We start from the raw sequence: 21,249 nt of genomic DNA, 5'->3' as shown, positions 1-21,249 counted from the left end.
ACATACTACAAAATACAGTTTGTGACTAGGCCACACATAAGGTTACCTTTGTTAATAGGCTCCTCAATATTTTTAAAGTATGCATCACTGTTGCCAATGCTTTTTGCATTTGTTCTTCGGTATCTGCTAATCGCCTGGCTTTGTCAATCTTTCCATCCTGTACAATCAATGTACCTATCTACACTGCAATGGTTTCCCATATCAGTGTTTGCTTTACAAATCTGAGAAGTTCCACTAACTTTTTTAACATTGATAGTTTCTGGGAAGGGAATATTCATTGTATTGTTAGATGCCATTACCTGGAAATTAAAATAAATAAATAAACAAATAATTCAATAATAAACACAATAATCATGAATTAAAAGAGAGACAATGTCATAGTTATGAAAAGTGATTGCTGGATCTGGCATTTTCTACAGGGTCATCCCCAACCTTTTAGCCTTGCTCCTCCTATTTTTGTTGAATTTGTTGTTTGTTGACTTTAGGACTTTGTGTACTTGACCACTACTAACCAGTGCTACCTACTTGTGCCCAGGGCATGTAAACTAAATGGTACATGTAAGCCTGCATCACTGATTGTGCCACCCACTTAAATAGCCCTTTAAACATGTCTCAGGCCTGTCATTGAAAAGCCTGTGTGTGGAGATTAAAGTGGCAAGTCAATCCGGCAAAAGAAAACTTTACCAGGCCCAAACCTTCCCTTTCTATACATGTACTTTACCTCTAGAGCAAGTCCTGGACAGCCCAGATGGAAATGTACAGTGTATTTAAAAGGCAAGACAAGTACTTTTAAGTTTTACATGTCCTGTTAGTGAAAAACTCTTAAATTCGATTTTCAGTACTACAAGGCCTATCTCTCCCATAAGATAACATTGGAGTTACCTTATTAAAATGTATACGTTGGATTTCCAAATGGGAAGAGATGAGCTGTTCCTGTTTAGTGTCTCTGGAATCACAATACAATTTACAATCCCATCTTATGGTCAAATTGTGTTTTTTCAATCGCACCTTTTGATGGTATTTTCACTGAACACTTTCAAATGAAATATCTCCAGTTCTACTGATTAGATTTTTGTCATTTTGGTCTTGATTCATTTATTATATTCATCTCTATTTTTCTAACCTGGTGTGGTATACGTTTTCTGTGGTGCCTTCACTGTATTGTTGTATGAGGTGTTGCACAAATTCTTTGCACGTTGCTTCTAAGTTAAGCCTCACTGCTATGTGCCATGCTACAAGGGGAGTTGAGCACAGGTTAATTTGGGGTTTGCTTGTGTTTTACCCGGATATGGAATGTGGTTGCTGCTTGACCAGGGCTCACACCCCAGTCAACCCACAACCCAATTTTGCACAGTGATAATAAAGAAAAGATGACAAACATTCTGACAATTTATATTTTCTAAATGATGAAAATGCAATTTAAGAATAATTAAAATTGAAATCCACTGGAAATTAAGGCTAGATTATAGATTATAATATGGTTAGGATCAGGGTTCAAGGTGGTCTGGATTTAAGGTTAGATTAATGTTTAGGGTAAGAGTTCACTCTAAGGATAGGCTTAGAATCCATGTTATAGTTTGTGATATGGATACACTAAGTTAAAAAATAAATGTAAAGATAAGGCATCGGGCTATGATTAGCAATATAACTATTCCAGCATAGGTAACATAAAGAGTAACAGGGAGGTTAGCAGTAAAAGTACTACTTATGGACCAGCATTGGGGATAGAATGGGAGTAGAGACAATGTCATTTTTTTGAAATTTAGAATTTTTGATTGTGGGTTAATCATAGTATTAGTATATATACCATAAAATTGTGGTTAATCTGAGGACACAGAATACAAGCGATTGCCTTTGTTGAAAAGATACAGTTCTATGCTGACTGATGTATTTGGACTGGAAAGACTTATTGGATAGATGGAAAAAAAACTACGAGAAAACTATGAGAGCCCCAAAGGAGGCTGATCGTGTGACCATGAATTATCAGTATTTTTATGTAGCAGCTACAATCCAATACTTGAGATAGCTGATAGATCTATGTCTGACACAAGAGTGGAAAATGTTCCAAAATACCAGTATATTTCAATATATCTCAGTGTTCTTCATGCACTTTGGGGAAATCCAAATATATATTCTCCCACTGAGCATTTGTGAACAATGGACTTTGTTTGGTGAATTGGCTGTGGATGGTGAAAGGGATTTAACTGGGCCCGGGAATAAATATGAACTCACTTAGCGAAGCTACTTCTATAAGCAGGGCTTCTGGTTAAGGCCTTTTTTTAAAAACGAGGCAACAAAGGTAGAAATAGGACAACCAAAGACATACCGCTATAGACAAAGAACATTTCACAAACAGACCGATTTTATCTTTATTGCCAAGAAGTGAAATTCGTTTGTCAAACTATGTACATTATCCGAATGTGTGAGCATTCATTTTTTTTCTGTACCAGTTATGCCGTCTGGGCTAAACAAAAAGAAATGTGACGAAGCACATAGACAAAATAAAGTACAAACAGTAGCATATGCATTTGAGATGCCAATATTGATCAAATGTTGGTTTTAGACTATTTAGCGAGGTCCGTCCAGTTCTGTAATTAATTAGATTGCACAATAATATGCTGACCCTCACTGAGAGAGGCAATGAGAGTGCACTGTGAGTCAGAATGGGTCAAATGTGCTTCACATGGGCATTTTGTTGTCATAGACTTTCATCAGGAGACGCTGTAAATTCGAAAAGGATCACGAGTTTGCAGAATAGTATCAACATATGGAGGAAGTATTTTATAGTAGGAATTATTCAGTATAACACTATCTTGGCATCAGTGTTTTGTCACATTTTGAAAAAATTATTCGGTGATTCAGCGTCTGCAAATTACCGGATTGGGAAAAAGCTATTTTGTTTTAACTCTTCACCCAACTTGAGTTAATGTGCAAAAAGACATATTTACCAGTGTGTATGCATTCCAAGGAAATACAGGGCAGCACAACGTAAAATGATTTCAACCACTCCTACACACAACATGGATGGCTGCTGAATGTTGGTGTTAAAAGGAGGATTGCTGGAGGATGGCCCATTCGATTAAAAAAATGGTGGCACGAACCGACCAGTAGTTGTCACCCGTCAATGGTGTCTAAACCAAAATTGATTGTTCACACTCAAGCCTAGATCATTTAGCTAGGGCAGCATATATTGCATAGATAGATTAACATATTGATCTTAAAATGCGGTATTCACGTAGAAGCATTTTGGAGGGTTCATGCGAAATTTAACAATACGCATGTCGTACAATGAGAGCCACAGGCAGTTCCATGTGTCTTTGTCAAAAACGTCCCACCATTTTAGGAAACACCACCTTCTAAGTGAGTCCATTTCACATCAATAACGACTTTTCCACTTGTAAATGTAATCAACTTGGAACTTAAGAAATCTTGTTCCAATTCTGTAGGAATTTGCATTCAGATAACTAATCCTGACCTTCTGTGGCCTGTCCCATTACGAATTCAAGTACCACCAGCTTTGCTGCTTCTTTGCTATTTAAAAGCATTGTGAGTCATCATGTGTTAATAAAGGGCAGTTACTGATTGTTGGAAATGGCCCTTTTTTCAGGGTCATCCCTAATCTTTTTGCCTCCTGCCTCCTATTTTTCCTGACCTGTTTTGTTGGCTTTAGAACTCTGAGCACTTTACCACTGCTAACCAGTGCTAAAGTGCATATGCTCTCTGTGTAAATTGTATTGTTGATTGGATTATCCATCATTGGCATATTTGATTTACTAGTAACTCCCTAGTAAAGTGCATTAGAGGTGCCCAGGGCTGTAAATCAAATGCTACTAGTGGGCCTGCAGCACTGGTTGTGACACCCACATTAGTAGCCCGGTAATCATGCCTCAGACCTGCCACTGCAGTGTCTCTGTGTGCAATTTTAAACTGCCAATTCAACTTGGCAAGTGTACCCACTTGCCAGGCCTAAACCTTCCCTTTTCTTACATGTAAGGCACCCCTAAGGTAGGCCCTAGGTAGCCCTATGGGCAGGGTGCAGTTTATGTTTAAGGTAGGACATATATATGTTTTATATGTCCTAACAGTGAGATACTGCTAAATTCGGTTCTCACTGTTGCAAAGCCTATCCCTCTCCTAGGTTAACATGGGGGCTGCCTTTAAATATGATTAAAGCATAGATTCCCTTTGGGAGCCAATAGATATGTGGAGTTTGGGGTCTCCTAGCTCACAATTTAAAAAGACATCTTTTAGTAAAGTTGATTTTAAGATTGTGTGTTTGAAAATGCCACTTTTAGAAAGTGAGCATTTTTTAGCTTAAACCATTCTGTGACTCTGCCTGTTTGTGGATTCCGTGTCTGGGTCAGTTTGACAGTTGGGCTGTTTGCACCTCTCTCTAGACAGTGACACAAAGGGAGCTGGGTTGTAGCCTGGGTATCCTGATGAGCCATCTGTGCTAGGAGGGAGGGGAGGAGTGGTCACTCACACCTGAAAGGGCTGTGCCAGCCCTCACACTATGTAGTCTCCAACCCCCTGGTGTGTGTCTGGGGTCTGGCCTGGGCAAAGCAGGATTTCACAAACAAGTGAGACTTTTCTTTGAAGTAAGCCTTTTTCAAAGGACAAAATGGGCATAAGAAGGGCACCCAAAACCACAGACTTTAGATCACTTCTGGAAACCAAGAGAAACCTCTGCCTAGAGTAGAGCTGAAGAGCTGATGAAGAAGAGCTGCCCTGCCTGTGACTGTGCTTTGTGGAGCTATCTTGCAGTTGCTGATTCTGCCTGGTGAAAGGGGACACAGACTGGACTTTGTTGTGCATTCCTGCTTGTGAAGAAATCTCCAAGGGCTTGTCCTGAGCTTGCCTCCTGTTGTTGAAGTCACAGGGCCATCAAAGACTTACCCTGCCAGCACCTGGACTCTCTGCTGAGACTCCTGCCCTGCCAAGTGGTGCCCTATCCAGTTCCTGGGGCCTTGACAGGTGAAGCTTGCAGACCAAGCCTGAAAATCCACGCACGGACCGTTGTGCGGGGAAATTTCCAACGCAACCTCCGACAGCGGCTGAAGAAACAACGTGCCGCTGGCTCCATGGCTGAAATTGATGCAGCGCTTGCAGCGCAGCTTGGAGATTGACCGGAGAAGGAGAAAAGACGCACGAGCTCGATTGCGGGTGAGAAATCGACACACCGCTTACCTTTTTCAATGCACACTCGCCCATGCGTGTTATTTGAATGCGACCCAGGTACCTTTCAACGCTAACAGTGTTAGCATTGTTTTCTAAAGGATTTAAGACTCTTTTTGCATTTTAATTAATAACTTGACTTGTGTATGGTGGATTTTTGTCGTTTTGGTCTTGTTTTGTTTAGATAAATATTTCCTATTTATCTAAACCTGTGTTGTGTCATTTTGTAGTTTTTTCATTAAATTACTGTGTGTGTTGTTACAAATACTTTACACCTAGCACTCTGAAGTTAAGCCTGCCTGCTCGTGCCAAGCTACCAAGAGGGGGGGTTAGCTGAGGGTGATTCTCTTTTACCCTGACTAGAGTGAGGGTCCTTGCTTGGACGGGGGTAACCTGACTGACAACCAAAAACCCAATTTCTAACATTGGTGATCAGCGGTTGGGATTGGACTTGTATTTGTACTTGACATACAGTGATTAGGAGTACACTACTGTTTTCAATGCAGACCACATACTACTTGTCTTGTGATTTATGCTTTTTTTCTTGTGGGACTCCTTTTTGTTCTATTTCCATGTTTTTGCTGATCCCTTGAGTGACTTTTCTTTGAACTTCATTGGGAAGTTGTTTTCTGCCTTTGGAACTTTGCACTTGTTTACCATCATGTCTCAATCTGGAGATGCACCAGCTGGAGCTGTTTTTGAATTAGGGAAACTGAAAAGGTACTCAGTTGCTCAATTGAAACAGTTCTGTAAAGATCTTGCCTGTCCTGTTAAGAGCTCCACCAGGAAGGGGGAGCTGCAAAAGGCACTGAGGGCCTGGGTGACAGTCAAGGAGGCTGGGGGGCACACAGAGGAGGAGGATGTGGATGGGTAAGTGCAGCAAATGCACAGTGGTGTAGTAGAGGTACCTGTTACACCTGGGGGGAGGGTCTCCAGGAGGGGTAGCAGTGTCTCATCTGAGGGTCTGACTCCTGAAGAGTTGCAGGACAGGCAGGCAGAGAGGGCTCACCAGTTAAACTTAGAGGAATTGAGGATGCAATGGGAGAAGAAGTTGGAAGAAAAGAGGAAGGCCTTAGAGTTGAAAAAGATGATTTTGGCTTCTGAGCTAAAACTGAAAGAGCTGGAAGTCATGAGGGCTGAGTCCAGCTGGAATGGTGGCAGCAACAATTCTATATTCAGTGCTGATGAAGAAGTGCACATGCCCAGAGATGTGGTGCCCTACTTTAAGGAGGAAGGTAACACACACCATGAGGTTCAGAGGTATGAGTTAGCTCCAGTGATGCACAGGGTCCCTGAGGTGGATTTGGGAACTGGCATGGAGAGTCATATTCCTACCGGTGAGAGGGACAACACTCTACTGACTCTAGGTGACAGGGAGAGGGGTTCCCCCCAGGTAGACGTCCTGGTTCTGGAGTGTGAAGACATCCCAGAAGAGTGTGGGTTGCATGTCAGGGATAGTCAGGTACTGTCTCACCAGTCTCAGGAGGGTGATGTCGGGCCCTTTTTCAAGGCTGAGTCACTGGATGGTTGGGTGAAGGGTAATTTGGTTAATTCATGTGAGGGGCTGCGTCATGTAATTGTTGGAGACCATATGTCTAGTCCTTATTTTCCAGAGCTACACCAACACCAGTTTGAGTGTGAGTTCTCTGACCCCAGGGAACTTACACTGGAGGCAGACCTCTGGGTGAGTACCAGACAGTCTGAAGAGGCATTTGGGGGTGCTCCTGAGGGGAGTGGTGTAGGTATGTCCCAACCAGGTGAGGTAGGTAGGAAAGGATTGCAGTGTTCCAGGTAGGTCCCAGTGTAGTGGGATGGGTGAGGAACCCCGTGTCCAGTCTCAGAAGAGAGGGAATGGAGATCGGCTGAGGCCCAGGGTGTCTGAAATCCAGACCCAGGTCCTGGAGGGTTCCAGGAGGGAACACCAGGAGGGGAGCCTAGCCTGTATCGTAGGGCCATCTGCTGAGGGAGACCACACAGTGTCAGGAGAACTGAGTGGGCGGCTGTAGCCAGTGTCCCACCAGTTCTGGTGTCTGGCAGTACCACTCCTAGTGAGACAGAGGGTTGAAAGGGGGTAGCAGAGCCCCCCAGAAATGACCTTGGTGAGACCATTTCTGGGTTGGGGGAATCCAGACTCTGCCAGATGGGCAGGGGTCAGGAGACCTGCGTCAGCCAGACTCTTTTGTGGCCCTTGGGGATGAAGTGTCCCTTGAGGGGGGTAAGTGTGTCCCCCTGGAAGTCCTGGTGTGCCAGGGAGTGGTTCAACCACAGGGTGGTGAATCAGGATTGGATGACCAAGTTCAGGGGTTAAACTCTGACCTGGTAGGGGGTAGGTATGCCCCCCAGGAAGCCCTGGGTTGCCAGGCAGTGGTCCAGTCTGAGGGTACAGACCCTGGACTGGAGGTTCAGGTGCAGGGGTAAACCCTGACCTGAAGGGGGGGTGGTTTGCCCCATCACCCCCCTGATGTGATTTCTAGGGGTACTCTCCCTGAGGGGGGGTGCAGAACCCTGGGTTGGAAGGCCAGGTTCAGGGTGTCCCCCCTGACCTGGAGGGAGGGGCTACTGCTAACAGTGCCCCTACCATGTTGTCTTCTGGGGGGGTCACTCCTAGGCCAACCTGACTGCCAACCAAAGACCTTATTTCTTACACTGATCAACTACAAACTCTGGTCATTTTTGTCTTTTCATGTTACAGTGGTATGGCTATCATATCCAGACCAGTTGCAACACAAAACGGTAGGATACTCATGTAGAATTTGGTTAGGGGCCCCTTCCGCTTCCATATCTGACAGATACCGATGGGGGTTGGGATGAATGGGGCCCGGCAAGGGTGTGGGGGGAGTTGTCCTTGTACAGCAAGTGCTTCAGGGCTTGCATTGCACCTCTGATCCTGAGAAAATATATTGTGCACTTGATTTTAGTATTACTTCTTTTGTTTTGGTTTCAACAAAATAGCCCTGGGCATACTCCCAAGTAATTTACAAAATGTTCTTACCCAATGACGTCCTCGCGGGCACTGCATCTTTATTGATCCAAAAAGATACCCATGAAAGCACAACAGTCAGTATGCAAGGGATATATGTCTGGATAGTGAAATACCCCATACGTCGGCTCAGATCAAAGAAAATTGTCATAGTAACATAATCCCCTGAAAAAAAAAAAAAAAAGCATTTTATAATGAGCACTTCACAAAACAGGGCTTTCTAGTTAATATTTGTTTTGATGCCACCCCAAAAAACGCATTTGTTACATCTCCAAAAGTGTTTTGTATTTTTTTCACTGTGATTCAGACACATTTTCAAATATGTTCCAGTGAAAAGAAAATATGGGGAATTGTTTATTTATTAACATGATTTCCAAATTCCAAATTTATTGTCAGCTCGCACTTAAAATGTAATCGTCAAAATTTGAAATATTTCCCATGACATACAATCATATAATATCAAGTTAAAAACAATAAAAATAAAATATTGGTGTTGTGATTTCCAAACCAATTAAATGAATACTCACCTGTCTTTGTCAGTTCACCCTATGTAATTATATTGACCGTTTTGAATAGCTCTGTAGTATCTACTCCCTGTTTTATTATTTCTTTTTCCATTTCTATCTTGTAGAATGTTACGTGCCTCTATGATGTATGCATTGTTCTCATGTGGAATCCTGCTTGCCAGGTAAAGGCAGTTGGTTCCTGCACTTCGCCTGGTAAACAGCGATTCTCCGTGGGTCCTGTATTTATGGAAATAAACTCCACAAAAAGAAGTTTCCTCTCTGCCTTCGTCTGTCGTTCATCGGATGTTACATTTTGGTACCAGGAGTGGGGTAAAAATTTCCATATTCCCTTCATCTCTGCCTGCGGTCGTGTTTCAGGACCCACAGGATTCCTTATTGGACTGCACATTTGTTTCGAAGGAAATAAATAAATTTTCTTTTATAACTTGGGCGCTTAAGTTATTTACTTTGGAAGGACATATCGAGGGAGAGTTCTTTACCTTCTCCATTCCCTCGACGGACTTTGCCTCTTTCGACTTGTGGCCTACATTCTTTTCAACAGCCGGCTGCTCTCGGGCACTCAGTGCACACCGCGCTATTCTCCCTTGTTGCGCGCAACACTTCCTTTACGTGCAGCCGCTGACATTGTTACACTGTCTTCTTCCTGCGCGTTGAACTTAAAGGAGCTTCACTATTAAAGGGGCAACACTCGTTGGTCTGAATACGCATGCCAGATTTCAGCATTGTTTCCATGGAGCTTCACCCTTAATTGGGTAATTTTCATCGGACCAAATGCGCGGTCATGCGCACACCACTACTTCTGGGTGCAGCCGCTGACACCGCTGACACTGCTGCCCTTCTTCATCTTACTGCAAGAATTCCTGTTTGGTTTGTACTGAATACGCGGTGATGCGCACACCACACCTTAATTACTGTTGTTCCTTGTTCTGAATGCGCGGTGACGCGCACACCATATTTTCTACGTGAGGATCTATATTAAAGAAGAAAATATACTGCTGACTGATCTTTTGACAGACTCTTGATGCGCACACAAGCCTGGTAGAGTACAATTAACGGTTGTTAGAAATGGGGTTTTTGGTTGGCAGTCAGGTTACCCTCTGTCCAAGCAAGAACCCTCACTCTAGTCAGGGTAAGTCACACACAATCCAAAATTAGCCTGTGCCCACCCTCTGGCAGCTTGGCCTGAGCAGTCAGGCTTAACTTAGAAGGCAATGTGTAAAGTATTTGTGCAATAAATCATACAATACCACCATATAGCACCACAAAAATACACCACACAGTGTTTAGAAAAATATATAATACTTATCAGGATACTTGTAGGTCAAAACGAATAAAGTTGCAATGTGAATTTGTGAAGATATCACTAAAAAGTGATATAAAGTGTCTTAAGTCTTTAAAAAGTAAACAAAGTCTCTTTCAAGCACAAAGTACCTGGTTTGGAGTGGAAAATCTCCGCAAAGGGCCACAGAAGAAGAGATATGTGGAAAAATAGTGTGTGCGTCGATTTCTCCCCAGCACACACGGACTTGCGTCGTTATTTTTCACGCGGGTAAGACGTGCGTCGTTTTCCGGCGCGCGGACAGTCTCTTTCTATGGGTCGCGGGGATTACCAGATGTCCCGGGTCTGTGCGTGGATTCTCCTGCTTGTTTTCCGGCTGCGCGTCGTTCTGCGGGGCGGTGCGTCGAAGTTTCACACTCACGGCAGGCGTCGCATCGATTTCTCCTCTGGAGGTCGGGCGGCGTTGTCCTTGCGAGGCCGTGCGTCGAAGTTCCGGTCGTCCCGAAGGCGTTGCGTCGATCAGCGTCGGTGTGCAGCGTTTTTCTCACCGCGGAACAAGCTGTGCGTTGAAAATTTCGGCGCACGAAGCGTCCAAGTGAAAAAGAGAAGTCTTTTTGGTCCTGAGACTTCAGGGAACAGGAGGCAAGCTCTATCCAAGCCCTTGGATAGCACTTTCACAGCCAGACAAGAGTTCAGCTAGGCAGCAGGCCAACAGCAAGGCAGCAGTCCTTTGTAGAAAGCAGACAGGTGAGTCCTTTGATCAGCCAGGCAGTTCTTCTTGGAAGGATGTAGTTTCTGGTTCAGGTTTCTTCTCCAGCAAGTGTCTGATGAGGTAGGGCAGAGGCCCTGTTTTATACCCAAATGTGCCTTTGAAGTGGGGGAGACTTCAAAGAGTGGCTAAGAAGTGCACCAGGTCCCCTTTCAGTTCAATCCTGTCGGCCAGGGTCCCAGTAGGGGGTGTGGCAGTCCTTTGTGTGAGAGCAGGCCCTCCACCCTCCCAGCCCAGGAAGACCCATTCAAAATGCAGATGTATGCAAGTGAGGCTGAGTACCCTGTGTTTGGGGTGTGTCTGAGTGAATGCACAAGGAACTGTCAACCAAGCCCAGCCAGACGTGGATTGTAAGGCACAGAAAGATTTAAGTGCAAAGAAATGCTCACTTTCTAAAAGTGGCATTTCTAGAATAGTAATATTAAATCCGACTTCACCAGTCAGCAGGATTTTGTATTACCATTCTGGCCATACTAAATATGACCTTCCTGCTCCTTTCAGATCAGCAGCTGCCACTTCAACAATGTATGAGGGCAGCCCCAATGTTAGCCTATGAATGGAGCAGGCCTCACAGTAGTGTAAAAACGAATTTAGGAGTTTTACACTACCAGGACATATAACTACACAGGTACATGTCCTGAATTTTACCCACACAGCACCCTGCCCTAGGGGTTACCTAGGGCACCCATTAGGGGTGACTTATATGTAGAAAAAGGGGAGTTCTAGGCTTGGCAAGTACTTTTAAATGCCAAGTCGCTGTGGCAGTGAAACTGCACACACAGGCCTTTCAATGGCAGGCCTGAGACAAGGTTAAGGGGGCTACTTAAGTGGGTGGCACAACCAGTGCTGCAGGCCCAATAGTAGCATTTAATCTACAGGCCCTAGGCACATATAGTGCACATTACTAGGGGCTTATAAGTAAATTAAATAGTCCAATCAGGTATGATCCAAAGTTACCATGTTTAAAAGGGGAGAGAGCATATGCACTTTAGCACTGGTTAGCAGTGGTAAAGTGCACAGAGTCTAAAAGCCAGCAAAAATGAGGTCAGAAAAAGAGAAGGAGGAAGGCAAAAAGTTTGGGGATGACCCTGTCAAAAAGCCAGGTCCAACAATGGTGATGTGCACACCTTACAAGCCTGTTAGAGGACAATTTTTGGTGACTTCTAGTAGTGTGACTATGCGCACACCATACTGAATTAGATTTAAGATACCTTGTTACTTCAACATAATCTGTGCATTTCTGTTTCTTATTTTCTTACTATATTTCTTGTTTGTTTTGTGTTTTACAGTTTTATTTATCTTGTTTTTGTTACTTATTCATATTATGGCTACTAATGAAAATGTGATTCATCCACCACCTTTTTTGCAAAAATCTTGCAGACCAGAAATCAAATCCAAACAATGGGTACGTATTTTTTAGAACTATTTACTAGCTATTGATGCCCTTCACTACAGTCCTGCTAGGAAATTAGCTTTGTTGTTTAGTCATCCAGGCATTGAAGGTCAAAAGGTATTCGACAATCTTCCCCTAATTACTAATTCTGGGGGTGATAGTGACTGGGACGTATATTTAGAAGCTAAGGAAAGATTTAAAAAACAGTATTCCGATGAGGCAAGTGTACTCTTAGAAAGACACAGTTTTTTTAAACGGAAGCAGTTTCCTGATGAATCTGTTGAGGAATACACAGCTGCTTTACGCATTTTGGCTTCATCTTGCGAATTTGAAAATTGTCTGGACACGTACATTAGAGATCAATTTGTCTTTAATTGTTTTTCTAAAAAATGCAAGAAAGACTACTCACTTGTAGGAGTCCTTCATTGTCTGAAGTCATAGACATTGCTAAAAGTATAGAAAGATCCATGATTTCTACTCAAGTTATGAATACTCATGGAGGTCTATCACCAGTTTCTTATATTTCTGAGAATGATTCAGTATCTGCTAGAACCATGAGGACAACAAAAAAAAGAAAGAAACAATTATTGTGTTATCATTGTGGTTCCAAGAGTCATTTAGGCAACAATCCTGCATGCCCGGCTATTGGTAAGAAGTGCACTAAGTGTAGTAAAATTGGATATTTTCAAGCTGTCTGTAGGTCTCAATCCGCTGGGTCATTTGTCAGAATACACAATGTTAATATTCCTAGTGATGCTAATAGTGATATGCAGGAGTGTACCAATAAATTAACGAATGTGCTTTTTACCATTCAAAATGTTCAAAAAGATGTCAAGATTAATGGTCCCTTGTGTCAAGCTCTCGTTAATGGTAAATCCATTACTGTGAGGGCAGATTCTGGAGCGCATATCACAGTTTTAGCAGATAGGACATTCTTCTACTTGTGGCATGACTCTGTCAAATTGCAGCAACCAGACATTAACCCCAAAGCATTTGGGGACAAGGAAATTCATCTATTATGTTACTTTCATGCACTTCTTAGCGTCCTTGGTAGAGACACCTGGACTAAAGTGTATGTTGCTGTAGATGGCAGAGATTTAGTAGGTTGGATGGATTTTAGCCAAGTTAAGCTTACAACTGAGACCTGGTGAAGACAATCCCATTGTTTTGGGTAGTATGCCCATCTTATCTTTAGATGTTGGGGATGATGTTTTACCCACATTAATCTCAAAATTTCCCAATCTTTTCAAAAATGAGATTGGCTCAATGAAAGGATTTGAACATGTCATCAGAGTGAAAGAAATGCCATTCCTGTCAAACACAAGGTGAGACCAGTACCTATTAGTGTAAGAAATGATTTTAAAAAACTCTTGAGTATTCTTACTCAGGAAGGTGTTATTTCTCCCCCAGACTCGTCAGAATGGGTTTCACCTATTGTTCTAGCTTAAGAAAGTCTGGAGAGTTACGTCTCTGTGTTGACTTGAGATCCTTAAACAACAATATTATCATTGATTGCCATCCTTTACCACGCATTCAAGAGATGTTAGCCAATATTGGAAGTGCAAAATATTTTTCTGCAATCGATTTGCACTCTGCTTATCATCAAATAGCATTGAGTTTAGAATCCCAAGAACTCACCACCTTTGTAACACCTTTTGGAGCTTACAAATATCTCAGACTTCCTTTTGGGCTTGCATCTGTTGCGAGTGTTTTTTAAAAGGCAATGGATGTTCTATTTTCTAACATGTCCAATGTTCAGGCCTTCCAGGACGATATTCTTGTTTTCACGGATAGTAAAGAACAGCATTGGGAATTTCTGAGTAAAGTATTACGTATTTTAGAGGACACTGGTGTAACAGTCAAGCCAGAAAAATGTAAATTTTCTGTTCAACAATTGGATTATTTAGGACACACCATCTCTGCTGGAGGTATTAAACCCAAGTCCTGCAATTTAGAAGCAATCCTTAAAGCACCAGCTCCTGATAATAAGGATGCTCTCAGGTCCTTTTTAGGTTTGTGCGAATATTATGCCAGTTTTGTCCCCGAATATGCCATACTTGTACAACCATTGAGGGACTTGTTAAAAAAGGAGTTAGATTTCTTTGGACTTCTGATATCGAAACAGCATTCACGAAACTCAAACATCTAGTTTGTGATGCCCCTGCTTTAAGTTCCTTTATTCCTGAAGGTAAATGTATCATTACAGTTGATGCTAGTGCAAAGGGCATTGGAGCTGTGTTCAATCAATCTGTTAATGGTAAACTCATCACCATAGCGTTTGCTTCCAGAGCTCTGTTGGAAGCAGAAACTAACTGCCGTACTATAGAGAGGGAAGCGCTAGCTTGTGTTTGGGCTGTTCAAAAAATCAAAACATATTTACGGGGTAATTCTTTTGAAATACACACTGACCACAAACCTCTTGTCTTTTTGTTGAATGGTGATGGTCTAGGCAAGGCTTCTACTCGTCTCGTTTGTTTACTTTCTAAAATGCAGGAATATGACTTCACTATCAAGTATATTCAAGGAGGGAAGAATTTTCAGGCTGACTGTCTTTCACATGTGCCTCTGCCTTTTTCAGAAAGTATCCAGGAGGAGTATGAATGTGTTGTTTCTGGTATTGATGCTGTAAATGATCTTAACGGATCTATTTCCGAGATTGAATGGGTGAATACTACTGCTAGCGATGACATTTTATTGAAGGTTATGGAGTTTTCAAAGAAAGCTTGGCCTCCCATTCGCCAGCTACAATATCACTCACTTGCAAGTTGCTCTATATAGTCCTTCCGTGAATGGTTTGATGGAGAGGGCGAACCGTTTTATTAAAGATGGAATACAGTCTGCTTTTTCTTCGGGAATTGATGTTGAAGATTTCCTGAGGAAGAAAATTGCAGGTTAGCACTCCACCCCTCATTCCACTACTGGAATTACTCCTTTTGAGTTGCCGAGAGGAAGGAAATGTAGATCAAGAGTAGTACCCAGTTGGCTGGACTCCTTGCATTCAGCAATTCCTAAGCATAATAGCTCTGCATTCTCTGTGAGGGAGATAGTGGAGAACAGGCAGAAGAAACAAAAAGAGTATTTTGATTCCTCTAGACATACTAATAATAGAGAGTTTTGTGTGGGAGGTTGGGTTCTTATTAAGAAACCTTTTAAAGTGAAGAAAGGGGAATCTACATTGACACTTCCTGTTAAAATAGAAAAAGTCACAAAGAATGCTGTTCTAGTATGTGGCAAGGGTTGTTGGAATAAGTCTAGACTTGTTCATATTTCAGATGTGCAGGCACAAGTTTATAATAGTACTCATGTTTGTTTTGATGAAGGTTCAGTTTTTTGTTTAACTTGACAACGTCTGTATTGACAACACTACATCTCCATCTCCTGATACTGCTCCACCTCTTGATCCTTGTAATGTCAATGTGACAAAAGATGCTCCTTCCGATGGATACACCACTGAGGTTGTTCAACACACGTGTGATGTTGTGGACCATGGTGATTTTGTTTCTCCTACTTCTCATCCTAATGCAAAATATTCTCAACATGTGCCTGATGTTATTAGAAGCAACAAAATTAGTAGATTGCCTGTACGCCTCCAAGACTACGATTTACATTGATTTGTTATATGGGAAGGAGGTGTTGTAGTATCTACTCTCCGTTTTATTATTTATTTTTCCATTTCTATCTTGTAGAATGTTACGTGTCTCTTTGATGTATGCATTGTTCTCATGTGGAATCCTGCTTGCCAGGTAAAGACAGTTGGTTCCTGCACTTCGCCTGGTAAACAGCGATTCCCCATGGATCCTGTATTTATGGAAAGAAAATCCACAAAAAGAAGTTTCCTCTCTGCCTCTGTCTGTCGTTCATCGGATATTACAAGGTCCCTCACTGTTTATAGTATATGGTACTTATGCTTCAGTTGAATAAAAGGGCTAATGTTTTATCAAACTTATAAAAGCACCATTCATAATGTTTTAACAAACTTGGGGCCATATATATACTTTCTGACGCAAAACTGCACCAACACAGTTTTGCGTCAAAATATTTACCGCCGGCTAACGCCATATCTTTGTGCCACTCGGGTGTCGCATGGCGGCTCAAACAACTGGTGTGAATCATTTTTTTTTACTCAAACCAATACGTCACGTCGTAAAGAAAAACTACATTAACGCAGTGAAAATGACTGTGAGCCGGTTTACGATGTCGCAAACCGGATACGTGCCGTTTTTTGACGCAATCACGTCAAAAAGCGGCGCAAACACAGCAAAATGTGCTAAGGAGAGCCAAAATGGATCCCAGATGCTTGCACAGACCCCATGAAGATGACAACAGACCAGGAACCAGCCAGGAGGACCCTCAGAAGACCCAGGACAGGGAAAAGAAGAAAAGAAAGTGTTGCTTCAGTGCAGAGGAGCAGGAAATTCTGGTGAAAGAGGTGATGGACCACCAGCACCAACTGTTTGTCACCTCAAAGTTGCCAATCAGTAGGAGAGCGGCAATATGGAAACAAATTGTTGACAGGATAAACAGTGTGGCAGAAGTACGGAGAACAGCCATCGAGTGCAAGAAACGCTGGCATGACTGCAAGCGCAGGACCAAGGAAAAGATGGCCAGGAACAGGAAGGCAGTACTACAGACTGGAGGTGGGAGTCCAGCACTGCAGGAGGCCCTGGACCACATGGAGGAGATGGTGGCAGCTGTCATCCCTTAGGAGATCATCACAGGGATTCAAGGACAGGACAGCGGAGACTACCAGGAGACAACACAGATGCAGGGTAAGTCGCCTGGGGAATTAAAATGCACAAATGTTAACTGTAAGCAGGGGGGGACATACCTACTACACAATGCATGTAAGTCATGATATTCAGGGAGTGGCATGGGTAAAGGGGCACGGCACAGGGGCATGGTCTGTTCAGAGGAAACCTGGGGCACAGTACTACACTACACCAACAACCTTTGCATGGAAGTATGCTGCCATGCCAAGGATGTTGGAAAGGTAAAGCCAGTCCAGGAGGGTAGGGTACAACGTAAAACTGGCCTGCTGTCACACGCCAGATGTTATTCTCCCTACATGAACTAGGGCTCAATTAACAGTCTCAGGCCATATCTGCAAGTGGAATTTAAGACTGACAACAGTTGCCACTACCACCTCTGCTGTGTGTGCAGGTCAAGTAGCTAATGGCGGTAACGTCCCCATGGATCAAACACACCCAAATTAGAGGGTTCAGGATGACAATGTTATCAATCCCCTGTGATCAATAAAAATGTTCCAATCCTGTCAAATGTGATTGTCCATAATTTCTACAAACATGTGCCATTGTCATAAACATTATGAGGCACACAGCACTAATGTCATACCCATGCTGCATATGTCAGGGTCCACCCTGTGCCTGGGTCACAATAGCTCCAATGACACCATGCAACATCCCAAATGTCATACTGCTCAGACAACAGCATTGAGGGGGAGGACATATGTCCCCGGCTAGTGAAATTCACCCTCACAATCAGAAGAGTAAATGGAACACTGCTAGGACCATCATTGCAATCCAATGTAGTACACATTCCCCAACATCAACATTACACAATACCAATGCTGACATATTTTAGGAAAGTCCTCCTTTTTGCCCTGGTCACCCCCACACTTTTTGGACAGGTACTGGTGGTTACTGACTCTTGGCTGTGCCCTGGGTAACTGCTTACCAGTCCCAGGGCCAGTGCTCTGTGTAAAATGGATATGCAAATTAGGCTAATTATAATTGTCTAAGTTAACCTACCTATAAGTCCCTAGTATATGGTAGGGCATGTAGGTTTAGGGACCACAGCATAGGTGGTGCACACCTAGGTGCACTGCTGAGGTGCCCAGTGTCATTTTAAAGGCAGGCCTGCCTTGCTGGCTGCTTTTAAATTAAAGTTATATGCAAATTCGACTTTGGAATTAAAAGTAGTTCCAAAGTCTTAAACTACCTTATTTTTACATATAAGTCACCCCTAAGGTGTGCCCTATGTGCCCCTAGGGCTGGGTGCCATGTAACTATAAGCAGGGACTTTATAAAAATAGATTTATAAACCCTGGTGAGGTAAAAACAGCCAAATTCGTTTTCCCCTCATTGAAGTAAATGGCCTTCATAGGCTAAAATGGGGAGACTTTGTTTTAAATTTTAAAGTCTCCTTAAAAGATGCATACCAAGAATTTGGTATCAAATTAATTGTTGTAATAAATCCCACAACTTCCAGTTATTGGATTTAATATAACTTGTTCAGGTAAAGAGTTATAGACTTTCCCTAAAAAGTTGCCAATTTCAGCCCTGCATTGTTTTTGCTGCTGTGCTCTGATTGGCCAGCCTGTAGCAGCTTAGGCAAGCTGCCTTGATGAGGTGTGAAGTGGCCTGGCTTCACACAAAGGAATGTGCTTGTGGGAGAGAATCTCCCCTCAGCAGATGGTGAGGCAGGAAGGGGGAGGGCTGCCAAACTGGTCTTCAAAGGCAGAGAAGGACATTTGGAGCAACCAGCAACACCCCCACATCCTGCAACCCCAGACAGCTAGGTGCCCCCTTGATTAGATTAGGAGAGGGCAGGAGAGGGGTGTGTTTATGATTTTTAGCCACACCAGTGGGTGGGCTCAGCCAGATGTAACCTCCAAAAATCAGATTCAGCCATGTTGGATTTTTAGAGAATGTTGCCCACTGGGATGGATTTTTGCCACACTTCCCAGGAAGTGGTCATCACAGGGGGACGATCCTGTACCTGATTGGAGAACCAGGACCCCCCTGCTTTTCACCCAGGAGCAAGGATAACACTGGCAGACCTGCACCCACACCTCAGATCCCCACCAGAATTCAACAAGAAAAGAACTAAAGGAGAAGAAGGACTGCCCTGCTGGACCCCTGGCCTGCACCTGGAACCTGCACTCAGAAGGACTGCACCAGCTGCACACTTGGGCTTCACCACAAGAAAGACTTTGCCTGGCTTCAACTGGTTCAAGGAGGGACTCCCTGTTTGCTTCAGGTGAAAAATTGCTATCCAGAGTCCCCTGCACCAACATCTGAAGAAAGTGACCAGCTGACCACTGTCCAGTGGCCAAAAAGGAGTTTGCGCCAGGTGCATTCTGGGAGTGGTAGTCCGCACCCCCCAAGGACCATCTCAGAACTTCTGGACCCTTGGGGTGAGCTGTGGACCCCAAAAGAACCTTAAAAGAACATCTGGGTGAAGCCCCAGAAGTTTGGAGAAGATTTGAGAATTTTTGTAAAAAAGCTCCATAGAGGGACAGACCTGCCGCGGAAATTCTAGCCGGCTTGCCTCAACCGCGACCCGGCCTGATTTGGTGGTTCGTCCCGGTAAAGAAAAATCTCCGAAAAAGAGACTAAGTCCGAAGGTAAAAAGTTGACCGGGACCTCCCAGCCATCGTATCCGAGAAGGGCTCCATGGACGTCGGATCAAGATCCAGGTTTACCCCGGTCGAAGGATTTTCACCTCGAAAAAACGACTAAGTCCGAAGGTAAAAATCTCCACCGAGGAATCCAGCATCGCGTATCCGGAGAAGGGCTCCAGGAGGTCGGATAGGACTGGTAGGTTCGTCCCGCTGAAGAAAATCTTCAAAATAAAGACTAAGTCAGAAGGTAACTTTTTAAACGAGGCCTCCCGCGACCTGTAGCCGAGCAGGGCTCCATCACGGTCGGCCTGAAAGTTTGACTTTGCCCCGGTCGAGGTGCAACCAGATGACCCGATTGGCACTTTTTGTTTCTAAGCGCTAGAAAAATAATCATTCTTTAAAAATTCATATCTCCGGTTCCCTTTATCCGATTTTATTCGTTTTTGTGTCATTTTAAAGATAAAAATATAAACTATTTTTATAAATTGGTTTTGGATTTTTAAACTGTTTCCTGTGTTTTATTTAATTACTGTTTTGTGATATTTGAATGCTTTACACACAGTCTCCTAAGTTAAGCCTTGACGCTCGTTGCCAAGCTACCAAGGGTTGAGCTGGGGTTAATTTACTGAGACCTACCTGGACCTAAGTGGAGGTTAGTGGCTTGTTGCTAGGTGTAGGTACCTACCTGCCCTTACCAATAACCCATTTTCCAACATTTTTGGTGGCAGCGGTGGGATCCTGTACTTGTGTTCAGTATCACGTTACAGTTTTAAGTAAAACAAATTAAAAATCCTTTAAATTGTCTTAGTGCCAAAAAAAATATATATATTTTTTTTTAATTTGGATTAATTTCTATTATTGAATTTTTGTAATTTTTCTAAATTATTGTTTCCAATTTCTGCAAAAAGTTTTTGTTGACACAAAACTAGGGAACCATGGAGCTTGATCTGGCTAGCCTACCCACACTGACAGTAGTCCAGCTTAGGGGGTTGTGTCCTGAAAGAGGGTTGCCTGCAACCACTGACCTCAGGAAGCAAGTCCTGATCAAATCCCTGACAGCATGGGCTGAGACCCAAGAGCTAGGCTCAGAGGAAGCTCCAGAGGAGAGAGAAAAAGGCGAGGATATTAGCTCTATCCACTCAGGGGAGGAAGGGCATCTGAGCCTAAGTGAGGATGAGGAAGAACGGTCCTCAGTAAATACAGTCACTAGGGGCAGACCCAAAGCTAGTGGTGGGAAGGGGGTCCTTTCAGGAGGAGAGAACCCATCCATCAGGGAAAGAGAGCTGGAGGCCCAGCTAGCATACATAGCTTTGGAAGCAGACAAGCTGGCCCTAGAAAAGAAAAAGTGGGCAAACAAGGAGAAAAGAGATGGTGGCAGCGATAAAGAAGCTGAGGTGTCCCTGGTTGGGGTTTTTTCCCCCAGATTACCCAAAGGGGTGGTTCCTGCCTATGTAGAGGGGGATGATATAGATAAGTGGCTGGGGGCCTTTGAGAGGGCCCTCCAGATGAGGAGAGTCAAGCCTCAGTACTGGGGTTCACTTCTTTGGGAGTTAGTTCCCAACTCTGGGAGGGATAGGCTCCTAACCATGAGGGGGGAGGATGCAGACTCATACCCCAGTATGAAGAGTTGCTTGACTAAAAAGTTTGGTCTGACCTCAGAGCAGTATAGGCTCAAGTTTAGGGACACCCAAAAGACAAGCACCCAGTCCTGGGTGGACTTTGTGGACATTTCAGTAAAGGCACTGGAGGGCTGGATACAGGGC

General features: G+C 43.5%; 1 protein-coding gene across 1 annotated transcript in view; it reads right to left on the bottom strand.

The window, feature by feature from the left end:
* Positions 1–21,249, bottom strand: part of GABRG1 (gamma-aminobutyric acid type A receptor subunit gamma1) — a 358,052-nt gene that overhangs the window by 93,288 nt on the left and 243,515 nt on the right. The window contains exon 7 of the mRNA XM_069201737.1: positions 8,168–8,320. Coding sequence (XP_069057838.1) covers positions 8,168–8,320 — 153 coding nt within the window. The remainder of the gene's footprint in view (positions 1–8,167; positions 8,321–21,249) is intronic.

This window comes from Pleurodeles waltl, chromosome 1_2, assembly GCF_031143425.1.
Source record: "Pleurodeles waltl isolate 20211129_DDA chromosome 1_2, aPleWal1.hap1.20221129, whole genome shotgun sequence".
Classification (NCBI taxonomy): Eukaryota; Metazoa; Chordata; class Amphibia; order Caudata; family Salamandridae; genus Pleurodeles; species Pleurodeles waltl.
The sequence above is the reverse complement of the archived record's forward strand: the minus strand, read 5'-3'. Positions and strand labels throughout refer to the sequence as shown.